The sequence below is a fragment of the Zosterops lateralis genome, assembly GCF_965231275.1.
Source record: "Zosterops lateralis genome assembly, chromosome: 5".
NCBI classification, from domain to species: domain Eukaryota; kingdom Metazoa; phylum Chordata; class Aves; order Passeriformes; family Zosteropidae; genus Zosterops; species Zosterops lateralis.
This window is the reverse complement of record NC_139766.1, coordinates 36,590,469-36,616,470: the sequence shown is the minus strand read 5'-3', so window position 1 is coordinate 36,616,470 and position 26,002 is coordinate 36,590,469. Positions and strand designations below refer to the sequence as shown.

Here is a 26,002-nt window from a genome sequence, read left to right as displayed (position 1 = left end):
TCAGAACTACATGTACTGTACCTCTAATAGATTACATAGATGGGAATGATTATTCCATTGAGCCACAACAAGGTGGGGATGAAGATGGCTTTGCCAGAGGGGCCTGGGACTGGAGTTTGCTATGGAAACGAATTCCGTTAAGCCACAAGGAAAAGTCCAAACGAAAACATAAAACTGAGCCTTATCGGTAAAGAGAGCTGTTTACATCCTGTGAATTGTAACAAATAACTGTCTAAACCCTCTCGTTTTTCCCCCCTCCCCTCTCTCCCCACCAACCATGGTGTGCCACGCGGGCCCTGTCCATAACCGCGCCCGCCCCGCGCCGCCCGCAGAACCACATGCACTGTGCCGCTTATAGATGTCATAGATGGCAACACTTTTAAGATTGTGCCCCAAGGGGGTGGTGACGAAGATGGGTTTGCTAGAGGAGCATGGGATTGGAGTATGCTATGGAAGAGGGTTCCCTTGACCAAGAGAGAGAAGGAGAGCAGAAAGACAAAAACTGAACCGTATCGGTAATCACTAAATTACTTACCCGTTTCTCTTTTTTTCTGAAGTCAATATTGATCCACTAAAACTTGCATGTACTCCTAGCCTGAGCACCCTCACGTTTCTAACCACACTAGCTGCTTTGTTCAGTCAGACCTGTTTGCCACAACTGACTATTTGCTCAAAATATCTTTGCTACCTTGTGTCGCCTCTCCATTCCTGCTCTTGTGTAGTTAATAGAGTGCACATTAGAATTTCTGGGTTCTGTTTGGCAAAAAAACTTTGTTGCCAGGGAAAACTTTAATTAGCCGTGATATTTTTTTTGAAGTACTGTTGGAAACAGCAGTGCTTGTTTAACCATTTTGTTTGAAACAATGAGCATGCTGGAAGTATTTCTAATAGACAGTAATGCATAAAATCTGTAGCCTGCTGTCATGGCCTGATGCATGCATAGAGCTGGACGATTATGCACGTGTAGCAAAAAAAAAAAAAAATCTCTTTTATCATATTTCTCCCACTTGCTTCACAATGGATCACATCTGACAAAGAAGCATACTGTTTAAGAATCTTGGCTAGATATTTTCTAAGAATTTTAATATAATACACATAACATTAAAAAAAAAAAAGGAAGAAAGATAAAAACAGCACCTTTTATTGTGGGAAAACTCCGATAATTTTCACAGAATTCTTGCCTTTTTACTGTGCTTTGTAGTGGGGTATGTTTTCTTCCCAGAAAACAAAAACTGCCTAGAAACCCTAGCTTAGAAACTATGGTTTCTGGATGGCTTTTTAATACTGGGAGACTGTGGTTCTGCTGGTTTTTTATTACTTTCCCCTTCACACTTAACTAATCGTGTTACTACATTTGAAAGCAATCTTCACATCTTCAGAATCTAATGTCTTCTATTGCCTGTAGATATGATTTAAACATTGTAAGAACTGATGTTGGTAATTCCCTATCCCCACCCATGATTGTTCTTTGCTAAAATGGCAACACATGCAAGCAAGTTATGAAGCTTTGATCTGTTTTGTATACAGTTTAAATAATACCATTTTCTGATGATGCTGTCCACATTGGAACTTTAATATTCACTTAGAGGGGGATAAACTATTTCAAACATTGCTGTAGTGTTCTGTGTTTACCATCCAAACAGGTCTTAAAATCGTTTAAAGTGTTCCCAGAAACACAGAACATATGTTCTCAGAATGTTTTAAAAGATTACTTTATTTTTAATAATATCTTCAGAGTTACAATGCTTCCTTTAAAAAGAGACATGCCCTGCATCTGTTTGTGTCCAGGCTTTGTGCATTTTCTTGCAGCAATGCCAAGGCAAGCAAGACCAAGTAAAAGTCTTGCTGAAACTGTAGCCAGGATGGCTTAGCTTAAAGAGAAAACAAAAAGATCCTCAACAGCTTAAAGCACGGAGGCAACATTTTTGTAATGTGAGTACTGCCCCAGGACTGAAACTTTTTTTAGTGACAGTGCTTACCTCTTTGTATCCTGTGAAGTAAACTACTGAGCTTATGTGGGTTTTACTGTGTTCTTTAACACACTTGGCAGAATCTTGGAGGCCAAGACTGAAACTGCAGTATCTGAGGCTTCTACACTTGCCAAGTCTTTGTGGTGCTGAGGAAAACCAAAAGTGCAGGAAAGCCATGGGGCTGTGCTTCCTGCTGCTGTGTCTTCTGGCTTTGTACCTTTGAGCCCCCAGGATGCAAAAGCAGCACTGAAGGAAAATACAGTAGGGGCAGCAAGTAGAAAGGGACGTGTAGCAGTACTTTGGCATGTGATCACTTAATTTGGACAGCAGCTAAACTGATAATTAATTATGCTTAGAGTCACTACAAACACACACAAGCAAAACAAAACAAGGAATGAATTCACTGCTTCCCATGGACAGGCAGGTGTTCAGCCATCTCCAGGAGAGCAGAGCCCCATCATGGGTAACAGTGACTTGGGAATACAAACACTATCACTCCGAACATTCTCCCTTCTCCCTCCAATTTTCATATGCTGAGCATGTCACTTGGTCTGGAATCTCCCTTTGGTCAGTTTGGGTCCCCTGTCCTGGCTGTGTCCCCTCCCAGCCTCCCCTGCACCCCCATCTCCTCCCCAGCCTGGCAGAACCAGAACCAGAAAAGGCCTTGGCTCTGTGCAACCCCTGCTCAGCAATAACAAAAACATCTCCCCAATATCAGCCCTGTCCTCAGCACAAATCCAAAACACAGCCCCACGCCAGCCACTGGGAAGAAAATTAACTCTACCCCAGCCAACACCAACACAAGCTGTAATCCAGACCACAGCATTTTTTGACACATTAAAACTTGCTAATTGAATCATGGCATATGGGAAGGGATTTACAAAGTCATTAAAAGAAAAATGGTAACAAAAAAAAAGACTAACCAAAATGGAAACCTTATACTACTTTTTCTAGGCTCCCTTTAAAATTTTACTGAGTATAAGGTAAAGTGTCTCCTAATAGGACAAAAACAGCTAGAAAATTAGAAAGCTGTTAAAAAACTTTTTGTTTTTTGTTCAATAGACAATGTGTTTCAATGTGACAGCTCCTCAGAACATAAACCTGTTTGCAGTTTCACATTACCTCAGAAACTAGAAAAAATTTCAAGAGAAAAACATCTCATCACACTGATTCTTTATCTTGTTTATTTTTTAATAGAAGGATGTTGACTTGCTGAATGGAAAATCCAGACCAAGATTTTCTATCATCAAATTCATTAATTAAATGAATTAATTGTAGAAGAAAACCCACAACACAAAAAAAGTGACCTCACTAAAAATGATATAGATGCCACTTCAGAAAATTGCTCCAAGCTGACGACAAAGCTTTATGATTGTTCAGTGTATTGCCATTTGCCTGATCTTTACTATATGTTAACTGAATTACTTTCTTCACTAAAGCTTTCTCTGCTGTTGTATGCTTTTGTCAGAAGGAGTTACATTGTCTTCCTCTTTCAGATCCCCTGCAATGGCTGGTGGATTGTTTGCCATTGAACGTGATTTCTTCTTTGAACTGGGTCTCTATGATCCAGGGCTTCAGATCTGGGGTGGTGAAAATTTTGAAATTTCTTACAAGGTAACACCAATATTTGAAAACCACGTCAATTAAATAGATTTTTTTCATTAAAAAAAAGAAGTAAATACTTCTGTTTGGAGTTTAGACAGACCTATCTCTTCCTTGTGAAGCCCAGGCTTTGATGTGAGGAGATGTGACAGAAATGTGTCTCCTCAGTGTTTCTTTGCGGGCGTTGGGACACAAGTGTTCACAGAGGTGGCTTCATGCTGAAGCCCAAATGTTGTGTAATCTAGATTTTGTAAACAGTTTGGGATTGCACTCCTAACTGCCCTAATATCCAATATAAAACCAGACTGGCCAATTTGATGGGAGGAAACTTAATGTTCTCATAGTGAGTGTAGAGAAATGTTGTTTCTAATGAAAGCAATGATAGAGAACAAGTGGTCCTCATAGTCCTCAATTTATGCATGTGCTCTTGGGAAGTATATAATGGTGCAACAAAAAGTAATCTGCTTCCTCCCCGCCTTTTTTGTGGAGTGAAAAATTATTTCATATCCTTTTCAGAATTTCAAGAACTTTTTTATGAGAGAAGTCCTCATAATTGAAATACAAACTGCATAATTCATAATCACTGAGGAGGATTTTATTTTCACTCCTAGGCGTATGCATGCTCTTCAGTTTGCAGGAAATGTAAGATGATTGTCATTAGCTTCTTGTAGCTTCAGTATTTGTAATGACACAAGTGCAGACAGCAAGAATCAGTCCCAATTAACAGACAAAAGTGAAGGTGTCATATCTTCAGCAGCGATCTGTGAAATCGTAGCTGAATTTTACAAAAAGTACATTCAGAGCTCCCCTAGTTACTCTTGCTCTTCATGAGTTAGAGGAGAGCTCTGAGTGCACTTGCTCAGCTGTAAATCCATATGCAAAGGGTATTTATTGAGGATTTTGTGCACACGGGGTCTTTATCCATGTCATTCTCCATCTTGCTTAGATCAAAATCACGATTGAAATTACTTACAGTAGTTCGGTAATTGAAATGCTCATTATGTAGAGACCTCCAACTGGTTTCATGTAGATCACAACCAGTCTTCAGAAGAACTAAACATTTATCAGCCTTGTGTGCTGATCCCTAGATAGCAAATAAAATTAATGGCCTTGCATACCAGAGGTAGTGTTTTGGTGAAACTTAGGAAAATTAATATCATGTTGCAATGAAGAAAGTAAGATACTCTGTCCATCTTTCCTAATACTGGTAAATCATAATTTTAATCTGGAATTTAGACTGATTCAAAACATTCACAAAGTTAGCTTGAATTAGGATTTGGTGCTACAATTAAACTTCTCCAAAATAGGAGCAAGTAAATTCTGATTTAGGTATGTTTTCTTTTCCACATTAAGGGATTATCCAAAGATATGTGGGAGTGAGGGAATTTCAGAATGGTAATATATTTTACACAGTTTTTAATTTTCAGCTCCTGTAGTCAAATAAATATCTGTTTCTACTTGGAGCAATAGGTTAGCTTACACATCCTTATCTCCCGCTAATCTTTATTACGAAAAACTTAAATGTGAATGGGCATCTAACCAAAACCCATCTAAGTGATGGCATGTGAATTACTTTAATAAAATCAAAATATCATTAATTCTGTCATAATAAAAATTACCCAGGTCCTGATTTTGTGTACTCATTCACTACTGTTGTTCTAAAATAGTGATGGAATGAGATGTCCACCTTTTTAAAAATTTTTTTAGAAAACTGTTTTAGTTGAGTAACTAACTTGCTGAGTTGAAAGTACTCAGTATACCTTTCATTTCAAAGACCTATTTGCTTTATGCTTACATCTGAAGCAAAAAATATGTAAAAATATGAGAGTATAGTAAGAAATGTAACTGACATTTCTTCCAGAATTTATTATCTATATATCTGTCTTAAATTTCTGTGCATATGTATTAATAATACCTTTGTTTTAACTTGTAGATCTGGCAGTGTGGGGGAAAACTGCTGTTTGTTCCCTGTTCTCGTGTTGGACACATCTATCGTCTCCAGGGCTGGCAAGGAAATCCACCCCCTGTGTATGTTGGGTCTTCTCCTACATTAAAGGTACAGTTTTAAAGCAACCTTGAAGGTAGTTTTTGGTCTCAGATAAGAACAGTTTTAGATACATTTGTTTAAATTATCTGGAGCAATTTAGAGAGAACTTCATCCAAAGCTATTCAGTTTCTATAGCTCGGATGATCATCTCCATAGGAGAGAAATTTTTGTGTTAATCCCACTGTTATTAAGAGTAGAGAATCCTAGAACCTATCTGTCACCCTGAATTTTCTTGCCTTTGAGTTTTTGAACCTTTGCAGCACCATTCTCACGCTGCTTCATGTAAATGACATGTATTTTTAGAATTTATCTATTGTATTTACATATTTCTTCCCTAGAAAGAGGAATGTGATTGACGGTCATGTTCACCAATAACGTTCATGAGGTGGTGACCCTTTGGCCAATCTTTGGTCTTCTGTACAAAGTGTATATAAGTAGATGGAGTCAGAAATTAAATTAGAACTTTTACTGCTTGACCTGCTGCTGCCTGCCTGTCTTTTGTGTGTCTGAAACAGCAACACCCATCTTCTTGCTCTAAAGCCTTCCTCCACTATTTTTGAGGTACAAATGCATTTCCTATTACTTAGTGTTAGCACGTCCAGCCTTTGCTGCATTGTGCCCAAGTATGTATCAACAACTCTGGTAATTATAGTACACTCCTGGAGATGAAGATCATAGGCTTGAAATCCCCCTTTATCTTAATAAAGATGAGTATGATCCTATGCCAAGATAGAGAATTCTGGAATCTAGCCTCTCTCAGACTTTTGTGTCTGCATTTGTTAGTTAAGAAGCAGTAAATGACACCTGGGAAGATGGTGTGCTCTGCCCTACATCACAACAGTTGGCATCTCCTCAGGTACACTGCAGGTTCTAGAAGTGTTACTCAAGCCCTGAGATTAAAATTAAACATCAATTCCAGAAAACAAATGAGCCAGCTCTATATCCGAAGAGAGAATTTTGAATCAAGAAAAACTGTTTATATATGTTTTTATCTACCAGCAGGAAGAGAGACAACCCTCCTCTTACGGTTTTCTATTGCCCAGTTTAAGCTTTCTCTTGTGCACTGTTCTGGCATTAGTAAATCCCATTCCCAAATACCCAGCTCTTTGTAAATTCCAATCCAAGAGAAATCTTCCTAGACAATGAGTACCTGTAGGGTTAGAGGGTATGGCTTGAGCCAACCTAACAGTTTGTTCTAAGGGCAATGTCCCAGCCTAGCTGAATGGTAAAAAACTAACCTGGCAAACACACCCCCACACCCCAAACCACTCCCCCAAAACAAAGTTCCATATTAGTAATTTGAATGGATTAACATTTTGATGAAACAAGGACTAAGACCAATACAAGGGAGCCCAGGGGAACATATCTGCAGGTAGAGACAGAGTAATGGGCAACAGGATGGCAAATGATAAGTCTATTGCTCAGTGCAGGCAAGATGCTAGTTTGCCTTGTCTGAAGTGATAAAAATCATTTCAGTCTTCTTAAAAGCTGATCAAAAATATTTACTGCATAACTTAACACCTTACATGAGTCTGCTGGCTTGCTTACTGAATATAAAAAGCACTGCTGAGTGTTCTTAAATATTAAGTTGCTTCTCTGTACAAGGCAAGATGTGGAAATAGCTTGTTCCCCTCTTCAGTCACCCTCCTATCCTCACAGTAAATGTCCTTTCTTTATAGCTTTGTTCAATTTATGCTGGATGTGGATTAAAGTAAAAGTCACAATAATCTGTGCCTTTAGTCAGATCTTTTAAGACTGTTTTAACACCGGGTCATTAACACTAGAAGGATTGGACAAAGTGAGGTATGCATCTAGAATGCGTACAGGTAATATAAAGACAGGAGCCATCAAAGAGAATGAGAAGAAAGATGTGAGGGAGAAGCTTGTTACCGAGTGAGCTATCCAATTTTCCCCCTTCTCCAAGTAGGATTTAAGCCTGAATTTTTTTCCTGTTACGCATTTCCCTGTGGACCAATCCGTATGATTCTCTTCATTAAAAAATTGTAGAAGGTGAACAGAAATCGTGAATTGCCGTTCTGACAGCAGCAAACGAGTGCAACATTTTATTGGACCCCTAAATGAAAAGTCTTTATTTTCAAATAAATAATCTCTAATCTTAGAAAACAACTTTACACTCTCATTAAGCAACCCAGTTTAATTTGCTGGCTTCAGTCCTAAACTATTACTCAAAAATAATATTCACGTATCATGTACAGTCTACTGATATGACACGTTATTAGTGCTATATAATAATACTATGCTGTCACTTTTTAAGAGGATAAATCCCTAAATTTCTGTTATTAACAAGGAGTTACTTCTGGCCTGTTTGTGTGTGCTTTGAGCTCACAGCATTGTCTTTATTCTTCACAGAACTATGTCAGAGTTGTAGAAGTGTGGTGGGATGAATACAAGGATTACTTCTATGCCAGCCGGCCGGAGACAAAAGCGCTGCCCTATGGAGATATATCTGAGCTGAAAAAATTCCGGGAAGATCACAACTGCAAAAGTTTTAAGTGGTTTATGGAAGAAATAGCATATGATATAACTTCATATTACCCCTTACCACCCAAAAATGTGGACTGGGGAGAGGTAGGTACAGCACATAATGCACATGTATTTTAGGAGCTTTTTTAAAAAAACTGTGTATTCAAAAGGAAGCAATTGTTCCTTGACATGTGAACAGGCTACTTGATTACTTCTATGCTAAGCTATATGATACTATTATACCTACCTTTGCAGGTGTGACTTTTCAAATTAGTTCCACAGGTCCTTGAAGGATAATTTATGTCTAGCCCTGTCCAAAGCGCTTTTTACCATAATTGGAATTTAAGTTTTCTCAAAAGAAAAAATGTGAATCCTGCATGTAAGAGTATTGGTGAAGATTGGTAGGTGAAAATATCTTTTGTATGAAGGCCTAGAGAAGAGATCATGAAATCCAGGTGGAGTTCTTTCTGCCTGTGTTTGCTGGACTGGGATGTACTCATACATTCACAGCCTCAGCAAGTCCCTTATCTGAGTGTAATAACTTGAGATGATTCTGTAACCATCGTTTCCAGCATTAGTGTATACAGTTATGACTTCACTAAATTAAGAATGTGGTTACAAGTGCAGCACTTCCAAGTGGTTGACAGGGAGAGTTGGCATATCACAGCTGAGTGCAGGACTCCTCACTGAACTCTGCCCATCTCATTCTGTCATTTAGCCCACACCTTGGCTAGGACTTACTGCAGGTCTCCTGCCCGCTTTCAGATTTTTTTTTCTCTCTCTGCAATTGATTGCATCTTTGCCCTGTCTCTCCTATTTATTTCACTTGCAGATTGTTGAGGGAAAATCAGAAAATCTTTTTGCTAGCTGAGGAGAACTCCTGTGTCCCACCATGATATGATGAATATGATACATGGTTTTGTAACTTCAAAAGCACATTACAAAATACAGATCTGTGCTGTCTCCTATCACCAAGTGTCATCTCTATTTTCTTAATGTTAGAATTAGTGATACAGAGCATGTGCATGGTGAAAGGGGTAAAAATAATCTTTTATCTGAGAAACCAGATTAACAATGCCACCTTGATTTCTTACCTAAAAGCTAGCACAAAGCACCAGCTACTATATGAGCCTCTGGAATCTACATAAAGGGTTTGGAAGGTGCACTAAATATTACTGTTCACCAAGGTGAAAGCTTCTGAAGAGCTTAAAATAATACTAGTGACCTTGCAGAAAATCATCTCTGATAAAACCAAATGGGTCTGGTGGAACAACAGGAAAATTCTAAGTTCAGAGACTTCTCTGAAGTTTTCTTCAACTCTTCCTAGGCTGCTAGTTATTCTATATCTGAGAAGTCCTGTTCCCCCTCCCCCCTCTTGTAACACCACACTGATTGCATTTCCAAACTCGGGTATGAAAGTATGGGGTTCATCTTCCCTAACACTCCCTGGAAGAGTCTAAGCTTAGTCCTCCAGACTTTTTATACCATTACAGAGAGGAAAGAGGCTCTGGCAAAGAAAATAGGTCTGGAAAAAATGTTATTTGTGTCATAAAGTCTTTGTAAGGCTGCTTGTTGGCGCTTCTGAGAAGGGAGTGAGATAATCAGCAGTTGAGACATGCTTTATGACAGGACTTTGGTTCTTTATCCCTGTGCCTGCCCCTCATCAATTTTATTTCTTTTTTTTTTTTCCTATATAACTGCTGCTGCAGAAGGTCCATCTGAGCAGCTGGGTCAATGGGCTGTGTCTGGCTGTGGGTAATTGCTGTGCATAACTTCTCTACATCCTGTTTCTCTTCATCCACAAGATGAGAGAAACTTACCTGAGCTCCTGAGCTTATTTATGAAGACCTAGGAGATGGAACATGCTCTGATAGGAGACTGAATGAATTAAAATACTTGAAATCCTATATTTTAGTGTTATTAATTTGGAATTGAGCTTTGCAACTCTGGCTTTATCAGCATACTCTGACTCATGGAAGAGCCTGCAAATTAGCATGGGCAGGTTGAAGCTCCATCTCTCAGAACAGTTAGCATCTGTATTTAAATTTCATACACAGTTTTGCCTAATCTCTCTGTCAGATACCTGTTTCTGGTTTGAGAGATAAGTGAGAATTTCCTGAACTATCTAGCACTTATTTTTCCCTTGAGCCTAACTTAGAGTGCAAAACCTCTTTTCCAGATTAGAGGCTTTGAAACCTCTTACTGCATCGACAGCATGGGGCACACCAACGGTGGCTTTGTGGAGCTTGGGCCGTGCCACAGGATGGGAGGAAATCAGGTAAGGAGCTTGAAGCAAGTCTGAAGGAGAATTGCTTGCTCTGGATTGATAACAGGCAGGTTTTCTGTTAAGCCTGTACATGAAGTCACTGAGTGCCAGCTACAAATGTGGGAATTAGAGTTTTCCGTAAGCATACTGACATCACTAAAATACAGCAGTCTGAAAATACCATTTCAAACATAAATGGTATGAAATTGAAGGCAAATTCATAATCTGTTCTTCAGAGAAATAAGTACATGAAGAAGCAACAGTATCACTGCCTCAGCTCTTAGCATTGCTCCTGATTCACCACTTACCTTTATTTAATAATTAATCCTTCAGGAAAAAAACCCTTACTCACTGTGTCTCAGTTTGGAATGAAGTTGTTTTGGTCTAAGTATGAAAAACGTTTGTGCAGTAACTTATCTTTCACCACATGAGAGAAGAAAATGAACAAGAAAATGTCTCTGTTTCATTTACAAATTAATTGACAGAACATAATTACTATTAGATGGGTGCAATCCAGGTTTTCATTGTGTTAGACCTGTATCTTCACACACCTACTCACACTACCATACAAACATACTGTTGTGTCTTTATATCTTCTTTTCTGGTTGGAAAAAATTTTCAGAATTTAAAGTCCTTATTTAAGCCCATGTAAACTTAAACCAGGCAGTTTTGTCATGGCAGTCGTAAAATTCCATTTAGGATGCAGTTTAGGATTTGGAAATCCTATATGGATTAGCCCTTAGTAGCCCCTGGAAATGTCTCTTTTATTCTGATATTTAATGAAAAGGTTCCCTAAACTACTTTATCTGCATGTGCTACCCAAAAAGCCCTGTAGCATTTATTCTGTAGAAAGTAGCTAGGTTAATCTTTTGTATCTGGAAGAATTAGATTGATTTCCTCCATGGGTAGAATGCCAAAGTTTTAGTGTCTTGACATGAAATTACTGTCCAGGATCAAGGACTTGCTACCAGGCTTTTATAAGGATAATGGGTTGTTTGGCCATGAAATCATACAAAGGTTTGTAATCAAACACTTTCAGAAATCTCCTGAATAGGAATCCCTTCACCATTTCTCTCTTTCTAGTTAAGTTTCTTGGCCTTTTTAGTCCTACAGGAAAGTTAACCATGAAATTTACTATTGTGATTGTAAAAATGTGTTATGCAAAAGAAAGAACTCTCCTGAAAAGACAGGTGTAATAAAACAAGAATATTTTGAATGTTGCAATTTCATTGTATTTTCATGGTTTCTAAAATGCTCATTGAGTCAGCTGTTACAAAAATGGCTTTTTCTTTTCCGTTAGCTTTTCCGAATCAACGAAGCCAATCAACTCATGCAGTATGATCAGTGCTTAACTAAAGGACCAGATGGATCCAAAATTATGATTACACACTGTAATCAGAACGAATACAAGGAGTGGCAGTTCTTCAAGGTATGCAACAGATATATGGAAGAAAATAAATTTTTAGATTTCATACTGGTTTATTTGTACCTTTAAAAATTGTTTTATGCATTCCTGAAATTAAAGATGTAGTACAACGTTAACTCAATTGAGTAAATTGTTAATGGCACATTCTCAGAAATACATGCTTGTTAGAAATACTTCCTCTGGTGAAAGATCCTTTTATTTAGTGATTCTAGTTGCTGTCTTCTGTAGTAAAATCTTTAAGGAAGACTCCATGAGGCTACATTTGTTGCCAGAGAGATTAGGATATCTCAGAGGAAGCAAAAAGCATGTCCACTACTAGTGACAGACGTTATAAAAGGTTTTGGTGCCACCACCCTCTCTGCTTGTATGCACTATATCAAGAAAATCTCTGTATCTCATATATGCTGTGAGAAGATGGCTTAAATGCTGGAGTGCATTTAGAAGCTAGGGTCAGTATTAGGTCTCATTTTGGGCCATCCAAATTGAAGTGTTTCTCTGTTTAAAGACTAAAAATATTTTAAGCCTACATAGAAACAGCTAAACATAAGATTACTCTGCCTTTTTGTGTTGTCCTTGTCTCTTCTTCAGTATTTCACTTCCTGTTCGTTAGCCATTCTCTAGTAACAATAACATGCTCTGTTCTTAATCCTGGGTGTGGTGATGTTATAATGCTATTGCAAAATCTATAAATTTTTAATGAGGACTTGGAATGTTGGCTGATATACATGTGAGGGCTGCTACAGTCTATTTAGTCATTATATCTGTAAGTCCTCTATTCATATAAGTTTTGTTACTGTTACTTAAAAAAAGTCTAAATTTCTGTTTCTGTTTGTCTCTTAAAAAGTGAGACTGAATAGTGTACAGATGACGTTATCTTTGGATATAGCCACATATAACTTGAGGAAGAAACTCAAGTTTCTACATCTAAGAAACTATTCCATGTCGATTTTTCTTCAGCTTATATAGCTAGCATATTGGATATTTACTAATTCATTAGCTGGTTATCTGGATTCTTTATTGTTTGTCTAAAGCTGCAGGCACGGTTGAGTGCAGAGAAATCTATTCGTTATCCTTTAAACCACTCCACATTTTCTGGTGTTTGCATAGAGCTAGGAGATACCAGGAACATAATGCCATTTCCATCCAGCTCAGCTTCCTTGTGCTGATAGACAGACAGATTTCCTTAAACCTGAAATGTAAAAAATTAATAAGCAGTGGCAGGTAAGTACCAACTTCAGCTTTAATATTCAGCAGAATAATTCAAAGCAGTTTTTAACTCTCTGGCCATTCTAATGTGTCCCAGCATGTTACTTGGCTTCTGTCTAAGAATTTCATTTATGTAAGATCCATTTCCTCTACACTAGCACCAGTTGTGTAATTGTTTGCTTATTACCACAAGTTATAAGGAAGTGCAGTAAGCACAGTCTGGGCTGTAGAACAAAACACTGACTGGCTTCTAGAAGGAAAAAAGAGAGGATGAGAATGAAAGGACCACCGAGGGTTTGTAACCAAATACCAGGAATTGGGCACACTGCTGTGTAGTACAGAGGGTATAACTGTTTCTTCTAATGGCAAAGGCATAAGGAATGACACACTTACAGACTGTTGAAAAATGTTATGGCCTTGTGTAAATTAAGGCTGCAAGGAGATTTTATCTGGTTGGTCAGTTGGCTGTGTCTGAAACAAACAGCGTGCCAGATTGGTGAGTGTAACATGTGCTGCTTGAGCACTGGGCAGTAGCAAGGCTTCAGTGCCTGTAGGCAAACATCGAGAACAGGACTGCTGGTGGTCTGCCTGTTGCTTTTGTTTAGACACCTTATTTTCTCTCCAGCTGGAGGACCTCCAAATCTGGCCACACAGCCAGGAGCCAAGTATTGATCTGAACCCACATTTGGCTGTTCACGTGTGTGTGGGGGTGATGAAGAGGGTCCCCATGCCAGGGGTATCTGTGTGCATGGGGCAGGGCTGCAGAGCCCCGGCCCAGCCATGGGGCTTGCTGCTGTTCCCTTCCCCTCCCCACTGGATGCAGCCAGTCAGCAAGTCAGGGCTGCCTCTGGAACCTGGGTCAGCAAGTGTGAGAAGAGCCACAGACCACACACAGGAGCGTCAAGCATGGGAGCATGGTGGGTGTGGAAGGAGACAGATGTGTTATAGTCACCCTGAATGTGCCTGGTGCAATAGGTCTGCACTTCCTTAGGCAGCCTGCTGTTGCTCCAGAAGCCAGACCCAACTCTCATACTCTTTACTCTTCCTTCTGCCAGCCAAACAGGGAGCCAAGTTAGTACTTTTTTTTTTTTTTTTTACCCCTCTGTGGTTAATGTTGGTGTTGTGCAGTTGCTTTCTGTGAGGGTTTACTGGAGGAGGACCTGGCCAGTGAACTCTCATAGAGCTGTGCTCAAGAGTTAATCTTTTAGTTTGGTTACAGGATGGATGAAAAGGCTAGAAGCATTTTAGATAGAGATTTGCTCATTTTGTTAGCAGTTTTTTGCCTAAGAGAAACAGGAGACATCCCGGGTGGACCTACAGGAACCAAAGATTTAATATGAAGGCTGCAAAGTGCTAGGTTTAACAAATAATAAAACGAGTATAGAACTGATCTGTTTTGGGATGTTGAAACCTCGTTTTGTAAATAACTATATTGCAGATGTAAAGAAAATGTTAAAAAAATACCCAAACAAACAAAGATAAATCCAACACAAAAACCCAACACGTTTTCCTGGTGGTTTTGTCTTTCAGAATCTGCACAGATTTACCCACATTCCATCAGGGAAGTGCTTGGATCGCTCCGAAGTCCTCCATCAAGTTTTCATTTCAGAGTGTGACTCCAGTAAAGCAACACAAAAATGGGAAATGAACAACATCCTTAGTGTGTAGACAGACAAAACCTACCTACTGACGCATTCATTTGTACAGGACTGAAAATAGCCTGAAAACTGCTGCAGTTATTAACTTTGTACAGCTGTGAGCCTCCTGGCTTGGATGAAGGACATAGAGGAACTGTGATTATTACAATAACATTATCATCCGCAGTTAATGTTTACAAAACTGCTTTACCTTAAACTCTGTAGATGTTTACATCTTTTTGTTTCAAGATGTTGGTAAATTAATGTGCTGTTAGCTATGGTTCATAGGAACATAGTTAAAAGCGTTGTCTTCTTTGGGATTACACTCAGGGGTCTGAAGGCAGTTTTTTTACACACACTTGAAAAGGTTGGAGTAATCAGATTTTCATAGAACTTGGTGATTATCAACCTGTTGTATATTTTTATTTAATTTTACATCTTACTAAGCACTGCCACAGGTTATTAGCCAGGGTGGCCTTCTCTCACAGTCATGCTGCTTTTTTGGAAGATGAATTTCAACATATTTAGTGCCTCTTTCATTTCTCTCTTTCACAAGGAAAGCATTTGTTGGAAATTTACAGTGGATTGTTCTGAGCTGTCAGCAGGGGTAGGGCCCGACCGTACCACCCTATGTAATTACTGTGTTAATGAAGACACATTTCTATTGCCAGTTTGGCTGCTCTGCTTCGACTGAATGCTTGGTACAGTGGAAGGAAGACTGTCGAGTTTAGTGCTAATGTGGTACAATTTCGTGGAGGTAAGCACCCTCACAAATCCAGTTGAGAATTTACAAGCACTAATTTTCTTGTTTAAACCATGCCTTACATAAAAATAATTACAATAAACAACGACAAACAAGCTGCACAATTATGTAAAATTTGGAAAGAATCAAATACTTCATTTATAGTGCTATTTTTGAATGGAAATCACTTAGAGGTGGACTAAAACTTTTAATTAGGAAAAAAAAATCCAGCTACTTAACACTTAATTTGTCACAAGGGCATCTGTCAGCCGAGTTTGGATGCCAGATTTAGATCAAAAAGAGAAATGGAAATCCTGAAATCATGCTTGTTTGTACTAATTTTCTTGTTATTTCTGCCATTCGCATCTTCTCCAGAGGGATTAGAAACACAAAAAGCCAACTGCTTGGTGCTATAGTGTACAGAGGAGAATGTGAAGAAGTTGTTCTGAAAAATGTTCTGGAAAGGAGTTGGTGCAAACTCCATTAGGAGTATAAATATTTACTCTGAATGAATAGAGAGGTGGAGGGGAAATGACTTATCCTCACTTCCTTTGTCCAGATTTTGTGACTTAAATGTTGCCATCAGTGTACTGATTCCATAACAGTTATCCCTATAACACATCCCACAATTAAGTATGACTGCATACTTTCCTGATGTCTAGAATAGCATTGCATGCAGCTTCCATTGATGTTAACAAGGGTTATGTATCGTATTTGGTGACAGAGTTGGATCTTTATAGATCTGTCTGCACTGATCTATTAGTTTGGGATCTTTCCTAGTTTCTTTAAGCTTCTCATCTATCCTTTCAGAGCTATGAAAAATAGAAAATAAAAGAGGGAGAAACTGGAAAAAAAAAACGGAAAAGGTTTTGTGCCGGTACTTGTTCCATGTGTGTGTGAAAACTGACTCCATTTGTGTGTTGGGTAGATTAATTTAATCATACAACTATGCATAAGAGAAAGAATGGTGGCACATAAATTGTGCGGGTGTGCATTTTAAATGGGTATTATGTGCAATTCATTGAAAGCTGATGCTGTATGTGAATAAGAATCTGTATGTGAGACTGAAACCTTACAAAACATGAGATCATAAGAAGCTGTTGCTGTAATGACTTTTTCCTACTAGAGCTGGCTTGGAAAAAAATAATTCCCATATTCTTGCTTTGTAAGTTGAGGATTATATCACTATGCATTTCTACATATTTTATAAATTTGATTTATGCAGATTTTGATACACTGTATGTTTCTGTAGAAATTGTATAAATCTTAAAAAAATTTATTAGGGATAAATCGGGGAAACCTATGTATATCTTACTCATGGGTTGCTTGTTTTTTAGGTGAAGTAAATAAAATATTTGAATTTTTTGTTTTACTATACTTTTACAGAGTAAAAGTGGATTATTATTTTTATAGAAACTCCCATATCTCAAAATCTAGACAACTTCAATGTTGCAAACTTTCAAATATTAACTGTGGTTTAAGTTTTATCTAGGTACATTTTATTGCATCTGTGGGGACTCAGTTTTTTTCCAGTGAAATGAAAACTTAAATTCCCACTGAGAACTGCCACATGGACATATTTGGATTTTTATATCACCTGCCCTGATACAATTAGGTAGGTTTAATATGCTCATAGAATATGAACTTGAGAGTAGAACCAAAGGTCAGGTCCAGTTTGTAGTTTTTTTACTGTGTCTTATCTTACTTCATTTATGTTTCCACCAAGAAACATGTTTTGATCAAACTTTATTTTTTCCTGAGAAAGTTCTTTAGCAAAGGAAGAGTAATAAAATCAGGGCATGAAAGGCACAAATTCTAAGAGCGAACCTAAGTGCTGAAATCTACAGGGTTTTTTTTTTACAAATGGGATTCTTGCTTCCCAGCCATATCTGTCAGTGCACTTCTGAGTATTCAGATTTCAAAAGGCTGTTTTGACAAAACCCTGGAGTAATAGCACAGACTATCCATGTAGGCAACACCCTTTTATGTATGGAAACAGGGACTGATAGGAAGGAGGGGGCATCTTTCTTTATTAGCAGAGATCCTGGGAGCAGGAGAACGTACAGCACACTTGGGATAATACCAAAGACATTGTCCCCACTGATAACATCCTAGAATCAGTGCATTCTCTTTCCCTAATGCCAGTCAATCTCCTTTACTACTGTTTGCTTCTTCCATACCATTTGCCTCCAAACTGCGGTCCCTAAAGCCAAAACTTAACAACTTAATGCTCTAAAACTACATTGAGAAACTTGAGATCTATTACACCATGCCAGAGATGTTAAAATGTTATGCTTAACTCTTGATCTGTGAGACTTCTCACAAAGAGCTAAACATACCACTCACTGCCTGTAAAAACACAAAAGGTGCTTTGGTAGATTTTGCTGTACATAAAGCACAATTTTCCTTTTACTTTAAAAAACATCAAATTGTGAAAGAATCTATGGAGGCAAAATAATAAGGGGAGTTTAAGAACATGAAGAAGAAATTGTCTACACTATTGAATACAAACTTTGATTCTGTAGAAGCATTTATTGTTTCTTCCCTGCTGGTGAGCTTAGATCCATCAATTGTAATAGGTGAAGAATGACTCAAGGGAAAACAAATTGGCAATGTTTCTGTTTTCAGTTGTTCTCATTGCTATGAAAGCCATGAGAATACTAGGTCTTGCTGTGTTCTGAAATCTTATGCTGCTTACTTATCTGAGAAGTGTCAGTGGTTATCTTCCAGGGTAATATGTACTTTCAGGGAACATCAGAAGTGGTTTGCCAGCATTTGGTCATCTGGCAGTTGACTTTACTTACCCTGGAAGCCTACTCTGAACTCCTGCAGTGTTGGAATAGTAAATTGTGGAGCTTGGCTTGCACTGTGTAAAAGCACTTTCTATGGAGAATGAATCTAGTTAGAAAAAGTGACAGGCTATCCAAAAAATGTAGGTGATTTTGGCTCACTTGGGTTTTGAATAAAACTGTAAGTGACCCCTGAAGTCTGAAACCAGTTTGGCCCTCCTGTCAGGGAGAGTCTCACTCCCTGCTGCCCTTGTGTGTGCCCTGGTGTGAGCTCTCCCTCATCAAACCCTCAGCTGTGGGAACTGCTGTGGAGCCCAGAAAAGTGGGAAGCAGTGTTCAGTGGATTTTACATCCCAGTAACCCAGGTAATGCTTTGTTTTTTAAAATCTTAAAAAATCTAACTCGTTCTTTATATGGAGAAACTAATGAAGTGTTCTCCATGACCATGTAATATGGGGCCTGGTAATACTAAAACTAAGGTCTGCACAACCCTTGGGATTTTTACCTCATTGCACTGCTCTGTGGCTTTTCTGAACAACAGTGTGGATGGAGACTCTCCAGCAAAGCAGTGGTCTGTGGTGGTTGATGGGTCTGAACTGACCCAACTGAAAAATGTATGTTCCTTCAGTCATGTTCTAACAGGTCAATAAAGGTGACAAGCATCCGAGTCTGTAAGGAGGAGTTGGAGCTGCTGAAACACCAAGATGAAAAGGTTTGTTTGCATTGTTAGAGCCTTGCTTTTTCTTACTAATATGCTTCACAGAGAAGAAACACGATTGTTTTAGAGACAAGAACAGTGTCTTCTCTGAAGTGGAGTGCAGCTAAAGCAGGGCTGAGAGCTGCATGTGTCCAGCAGCCCTCAAGAATGCAGTCATTCAGTGTGAAAGCAGATCTGCCTTCAGTGATCTGACATTCAAACAACTCCATGATGTTTCTTGAGCAAGTGTAATGTCTCCTGCACAAAAAAACCAAAAAAACCAAAAAAAACCAAAAAAAAAAAAAAAACACCAAAAAAAAAAAACCCCACCATAACAGGTGGGAGAAGCAGCATAGCTCTAAATCATAATAATAATAATAATTAAAAAAAACAAAAACAAAAACAAAAACAAAAAAAACAAACAAACAAAAAAAAAAAAAAAAAAAAAAAAAAAAAACAAAAAAAAAAAAAAAAAAAAAAAAAAAAAAAAAAAAAAACTAATGCCTGAGGTGAGCATGATGGCAATAGCAGCATTCTGGCTGAACATCCCTGGGAAAGGGAAAAGCAATGAAGAGATTATATTTTACTTCCCTGGAAAGAGCTGCTGGTGGCAGTGTGTGTCAACTAAAGAGGCAGCATGCCCAGACTGCTGTTAAACTGCAGCCTTCAGATGAAGGAGCACCGCTTGGAATGGGCTTTCTGAACCACATGAAGGCACTAAGATGGAAATAGGAATCAAAATACAGCCTTTCCCCTTGAAATTTATGGGAGGATTTCCCCAGGAAAATAATGTGGGGCAGTATCTTTCTAGAAGCCCTAACATTTTACAGGACTAGGTCTTTGGGTACAATGTCTTCTGAATCATCTGTGTGTGGGGGTGCATGTTCCCTGAGTTAGACCTGCCATGGGAAACAGCATTAGCCCTTTTGAGAAACAGCTAGGCCAGAGCCATGGAGACTGGTACTGAGGGCTGGTGGTGAAAACACCCCACTGCAGGCTGATGAAAATACCCTTCCATAGAGCCAGGGACTTTATCCCACTGTGTCATTCTGCACAGGAGACCCCGAGCCGTGCCTGGCAGTGCAAGATTTGCCAGCCTGAGCCTGTGGGATGGCTGCAGCACCTTGTCACAGCCCTCGAGGCCATCACAATTGCCCAGCGGCTACAAATGCACTTTCCTATGTTTTATTTCTCAGACAGCAGAAACTGTGGAAGAAAGTAGAACTGGATGAAAGTAGAAGCCTTCTGGAAGACTCTTGTAAGTTCATAAGAAGTGGAGATTTGGGAAAAGCTGACCAGGAGAAAATGTACCCAGCTCTGGAAGGGCTTCTAGTCACGCTGCTTTTTTGATTGCACTGAGGAATGCACTTAAGTCCTACCTGTCCTGAAGATGCCAAGGAACCTCTAGAGATACAGTTAATCAACCTGGAATGGAAAGGCAAGCTGTCTGTCCTACCATCTGAGAGAGAAGGTAAGATGGTGTGGGTGTTGCTGAGGAAAACAGTTCTGTAACCCTATAGCAGAGTGGGGTCTGGTTTCTATTGATACTAAAGCTATTGAGGATGAAGTAATATTGAATGGGCCATTTCCAGCTGGACATAAGAAACACTCTTGGGGGTTTTTTTCCTGTAACATTATCTTATTACCTTCCATTATGAGAAAATGGCGTCCATATTGCATAATTATGATGGGCAAGCTGAAAAATGTTTTGAATTAGGGTAAGAACTGAACGTAACATTAAAACATTAAGCACATGCAAGATCAGATCAAAAGTCCAGGTAGCACAGCAGCCTCTCTCACTCAGAGGTCAGGAGGATCAATGTGGTCTAAGAGTGCAGGGCAGAGTGAAAGGATGCTGCAAGGATACTTGTCTCTTCTTCTGGCATTATATAACTCAAGCACTTTCTGACTACATGGCGTTTCTATTTAATAGTGTAGAATTTCTCCAACTGCTGCTTTAATCTAGCCAGACTTTGATCATGTGGCATCTGATTTATGCAAAAAAATTCAAGGTTTCTGAAGAGGCATGCTGGCTCTGCTGTGACAAATCAGATAGAGGTGAATTATGGAGGCTTGTTAAAGGTCTTAATTCCTGAAGGAGTAGTCAGTGCTAGGTCAGTGCAGGGTTCAGCCAGCCAGGAGCTGGTTTCAAGGTAGCAGCACTGACAATAACATCATCGACTGCTCATTTTTCAAAGGGCCTTTCAGAATGTCTTGTCTTGTCCCTCCAGCTCTGCTGAAGAAATGATTCGTGGGTACAAACTTTACCATTAGATGTTTGGGCCAGGAAATACTGACAGTAGCCATACAGCTTACAGGTGGAATACTGGATCTGCTAGCTATAAAGATTTTTCTGGTGGTTGACTTCATATTCAGTCCTGAAACATCATGAGCCTCTCCAACACTGAGGCTAAGAGAAATAGTTGATTTCAGGATAGCCAGAGCAACGTACAGGTTCACTACTAATTCGTGCTGGCCTATGACAATCAAGTAATTTGAGGAATTTGTGTAGGGAGTCATCTTTTTTATCAGGTAGATCTGAATCTGATATTATTCCACGGTTAGGAGACTTAATGCATCCCTGAAGGGCTGTGTGCATTGGAGAATGCAGCAGTGAGCACAACATCTGGGCTCTGTTAAGGGATTCTTGACACTGGATTCAAATAAGAGCACGGAAAAGTAGATGGGTTATGATGCAGCTCATACAAGAGGCCCAGTATCAATCTGGAAATGCAGAGCTTGCTGGACAAACACTTGGATATTTCAGGATGTGTAAAGAAATAGAAGCCAAAATGAGAAAACAACCAGAAAAATGAATCTATGCTAAGGCAAGTGAAATGGGGTCAACAACCGTCACCACCACAGCAAATAATCCATCACTGAACAATATGCACTAGATTATGTACCAATGTTATAGACCAGATGCCTATGATACACTGTTATGAAAAAGTTCATCATTGGCTAATTAAAAGTAAAACTCCCATTTCATTTTTTTTCTTAATTTCTCTCCACAATCATTTGCAACTTCAATAGTGTTCTAGGAATTTTAAAGTCTATCGATACTGAAGTCAATTCCCAGGTCTGTAGCTGTTCTAATCAAGACATGCACACACATGCATATTTACAATCTTCAGGTAAAAGTTACAAAAAAAACACTTATTCATTATTGCCTTATCATTTTCCTAGAGGAATAGAATATAAGGTTTCCTTTTTCTTAGATCATCGAAGAACAAAGCCTACTTACAAAGCTGGTCTTATTTTTCCAAAGCTAAACCTTTGGTCTGGAAGATTGTAAATGTGTGTGTGTATGTTTTGATTAGAGCAGCAATAATGAATATCTGTTTTGCTTGTAACTTTTTTATCTGATAATGCTGAACATGCTGTATGCTTTTCTAGAAAGCATTCATTATGTCTTCACAGAATTATCTGTTACAGCTGCAGCATTTCCTCCAGACAAATGTAATATTACTCCATAATACCCATAACTTGAAAGCATGTTTTTTTTCCCCTTCACATGTCATAGGGGAGCACATATTAACATGCAATACAATTTGTACTAACACCATATTTCACCTGCTGGTTTTACTGTTCTATCACTTCAGGCTGCAGGCTGGCTTTGCAGATCCTCATTGCTAGCTCTTGTTATTCATGCAAGGTCTTCCATGGTGACTTATTTCTTTTATAAGAAGTAGGTGAGAAAAGCTCAAGTAGACCAAAACTACCTGATCTCCTTTACCTTAAGGTTTGCAGATTTCTTCAAAGAATATATACAGCTCTATGAAACAGGATTTTAAATCACAAGTTCCATTTAGCCATTTGTCCAGCAACTCTCAGCTGTACTGTAGCTCCTACCAACTTGTCATGTGGACATTACTGGTCTGAAGCTCTCTGCATCTCCACAGAATGTTTTCTAAAAATTAGCGTCATATTTGTGACCTTCCATTCATCTAACACTTAAGACAGGTTTAAGTGGAAAAAAATATAAAATACAGTTCAAAGTTCAGCCATTTCATCGCTTCAATTTCCTTAGAACTCTTGGATGAATACCATCTGTCCTGTCATTTTGTTTCAAGTTCTTTTACACTTGAATTTGAGGCAGATGCTTCACCATGCCTCTTCCATTAAAAAATTTTGTCATGAAAACTGCCTGAAACTCCTCTACAAGGTTAAAAAAGTTTTCTTCTAGGCATTGCTACTGTATCTTGAGCATCCCTTGTCCCTAGGACAGTTTGGCAGCCATCTCGGTTGTGTGGATGCACAGGCTTGGTGTGAGTTAATTTTCCTCCTAATAGCTGGCACAGTGCTGTGTACTGGATTTAGGGGGAGGATAATATTGATAACACAGTGATGGTTTAGTTGTCACTGAGCAGTGTTTCCACTTAGTCAAGGACTTTTCAGCTTCTCCTGCTGCCCTGACAGCAAGGAGGCTGGGAGTGCCCAGGGAGCTGGAAGGGCACACAGCTGGGACACACCACTGGCCCAACAGATATTTGATACCATAAGGGTCAGCATATAACCAGGGTGAAAGCTGGCTGAAGGACACTCTTTGGAAACTGCCTGGGCATTATTTGGTTATTTTTCATTTGCTTCACTTACTTTATTTCTCTTTTTGTTATTTTCCTTTTTAGTACAATTCATTAATTTATTATTATTTTATTTCAATGATGACGCTGCTTCTATCTCAAGGCATGGGTTTCCCTACTTTTACCATTCCCATTCTCTCCCCCCATCCCACCGTTTGGGGAGCAAGTGGCTGTGTGGGGCTTGGTTGCTGGTTGGAGTTCAGCCACTACAGATGTGTTTGAAAGTTATTGGTCTGTTTTCTCATGTTGCTCTGATGCTCTTTTGCTTTTCCACATCTTGCTCTGTCTGGCCTGTTGATGTGCAGGGTTTTTTTTTTTGCTTACTGGTTTAGAAATAACTTGAACTTTCTAAAAACTGCTTTCCTACATTTGTTTTTCTGTCATTCTTCCCCTTTATCCACCTCAGACTTACTTTTGGTGGTCTTTTGGTCTGCTTTACTGTGTGGGATGTCTTTATGCTGGACATCTAGTGCAATGTGAGTTCTCCCCAATGCCTGCAACCACTTGGGGCATCCCTTTTAGTTTTGGCTTTAGACCTCCCAGTACACCTCCAGTGAGTTATTTCATAAGTTTGTTCATATTGAACACTGATGTGAAAAACTAATTTAGCTTTTCTTTTATGCCCTTATATTTACTGAACATTCCCCTTATACTTTGATTACTTACTAGTCCTTTCACAGATGGGCATTACATGAACTCCCTGACCTGACACATCATACTTTTTAAAGTTTAACTTGAAAGCAGTAATTTTCATGTACTCGTTGCCATTTACCTTTATATTGAACATCCTTCTTACTAAAAGGACTTTTTTTTTTTAGATGCTAATTATCTTTAGTCATGACATCATTCTCAGTTGATCAGCCTGATGCAGAACTTTTGGTGTACAACTTGTAAGGGCACCTGAAGGGTTATATTTTGTTTCAATTTTTAAAAAATCCCTGAACATTTCAAATAATCAAATTAGTCAATTTACTCTGACTTTACTCCTCTACTGCAGAAAACTTAAATAATCTTATCAGGAAGACTTCATGAAGCATCACTGTTCTGCCTAGGGAGAGAGAATGTTAGAAGTGAGAGGATGTGATGGTGCATTTCTGCAGGGAAGCCTGAACAGGATGTGATAACAAGATCAGCCCGATCTTGGACACAAACTGTAACAGGGATTTCCCTCTAGATGGAAGAATTTTTGAGTTAATGATACAGGTGCTGTAGGAGTGCAAATTCTACAGCAAAAAATATTCTTGAGCACTGGAGGTGCTGTGCACAGAACCACTGCTTCTCACTTCCAGTGTATGTCTGCAGCTTCATGAAATGTGAGCCTGAAAAATGGAGCCATTGATGTCACCTGTGCCAAGTTATCTCTGGCAGGTCCAACATGTAAAACAGCAGCTAATCCTTCTGATGCTACTCAAGTATCTCAGGGGCAGGGTGGGGAGGAAAAAGCAACTCTGTGTTTCTAAGGCTCTCAAAGATTAACACCTATTCCATTATAAAAATCTTTGAATTGCCATTACAGTTACTTTATTTCCAAGCTTACAAAAATATACAGAGTGTTTTTCCCAAGCCTCTTGTTTCAGAAAGTGCTGTTATCTTTGACCTACCCAGTGACATTTACCATAGTAAATTCCTGAAAGCAGTTTTTATCTTACACAAAGTACAATGATGGGACACAAATTTACTTCATAAGCTAATGGACAATAGGGAGGCCTTTTAAACAGAATCTTGGAAGCCTGCCCTTTATATTACTTAATTTTTTAGACATTACATATTTTCAGGGCTGGGCTTTCAAGGGCTAATAAAAGATATTTCCTGGAATTTAGCTCAGCAAATTAAACTTAAGCTATTTAGTTTAGCTGTAGGATCTCAAATTCCCCAGTTGAAAATATTGCTAGGTCTCTAGATTTAAGCCTTTATATATACTAAAGTAAAATAAAACATGAAAGCCAATAAATAGTGTAACTGGTGATACCACAAACAGGAATGCATCAGGAGCACTTTTCTCTACAAATGCCTTCTTTTTCTGCAGGAATCTACTGGCATGTGTGGAGATAACATTCCAGCATTTTTCATGCTGTTCTGCAAGCTGTGTATTTTATAAGAAGCCACTAGTACTGGAGCCAGGGGGAGAGGGAAGTAGGTAACATCTGGAAAGACATGTCTCTAACCACATCTGTCTTATAGCCAAGGCCAGTGACCCTTGAGCTCTGGAGGAGAAAGTTAAAACATTCACTCATTATCAGCTACTCTGCCAAAACAAGACCTGTGCTTCAGCAGTCTGCGGAAAGAAGAAAATCCAGGAGTCATTATCAAGAACTTCACTACTTAGATTTCCTTTTCCCCCACAAGGTAACACAGGCCAAGGCTACTGCAAGGAAAGCATCAGTTTTAACAGTAGCAGATGTGGGAGAGGAAATCAGAGGAAAACTTAAAGGAGTTAAGTGACAGCAAAAGCTCCAGGAGTTAATGCATAAGGGACTTGCCCGTTTTGCAGGAACAGTAAGAGCCCAAGAACACTGCATGTTCCCATATAGGATTCCAACCTTCTGGGGGTGC

The 26,002-nt window shown here is 38.9% G+C and overlaps 1 protein-coding gene and 1 long non-coding RNA gene across 4 annotated transcripts in view; both read left to right on the top strand.

Moving 5' to 3' along the window:
* GALNT7 (polypeptide N-acetylgalactosaminyltransferase 7) overlaps window positions 1-16,711 on the top strand; it is a 69,083-nt gene extending 52,372 nt beyond the window's left edge. Inside the window, exons 6-13 of one of the 3 annotated variants that reach the window (XM_083860886.1) lie at window positions 5-187; window positions 333-515; window positions 3,467-3,584; window positions 5,506-5,628; window positions 7,990-8,208; window positions 10,283-10,381; window positions 11,670-11,798; window positions 14,532-16,711. In XM_083860886.1, coding sequence (XP_083717012.1) covers window positions 5-187; window positions 333-515; window positions 3,467-3,584; window positions 5,506-5,628; window positions 7,990-8,208; window positions 10,283-10,381; window positions 11,670-11,798; window positions 14,532-14,669 — 1,192 coding nt within the window. In that variant the 3' untranslated portion in view covers window positions 14,670-16,711. The remainder of the gene's footprint in view (window positions 1-4; window positions 188-332; window positions 516-3,466; window positions 3,585-5,505; window positions 5,629-7,989; window positions 8,209-10,282; window positions 10,382-11,669; window positions 11,799-14,531) is intronic. The other 2 variants (XM_083860884.1, XM_083860885.1) reach the window with 2 other exon arrangements.
* A 2,586-nt stretch (window positions 16,712-19,297) lies between these two features.
* The window catches only part of LOC310909256, a 100,799-nt gene continuing 94,094 nt past the window's right edge, over window positions 19,298-26,002 (top strand). The window contains exon 1 of the long non-coding RNA XR_014590049.1: window positions 19,298-19,375. This is a non-coding gene — a long non-coding RNA (uncharacterized lncRNA). The remainder of the gene's footprint in view (window positions 19,376-26,002) is intronic.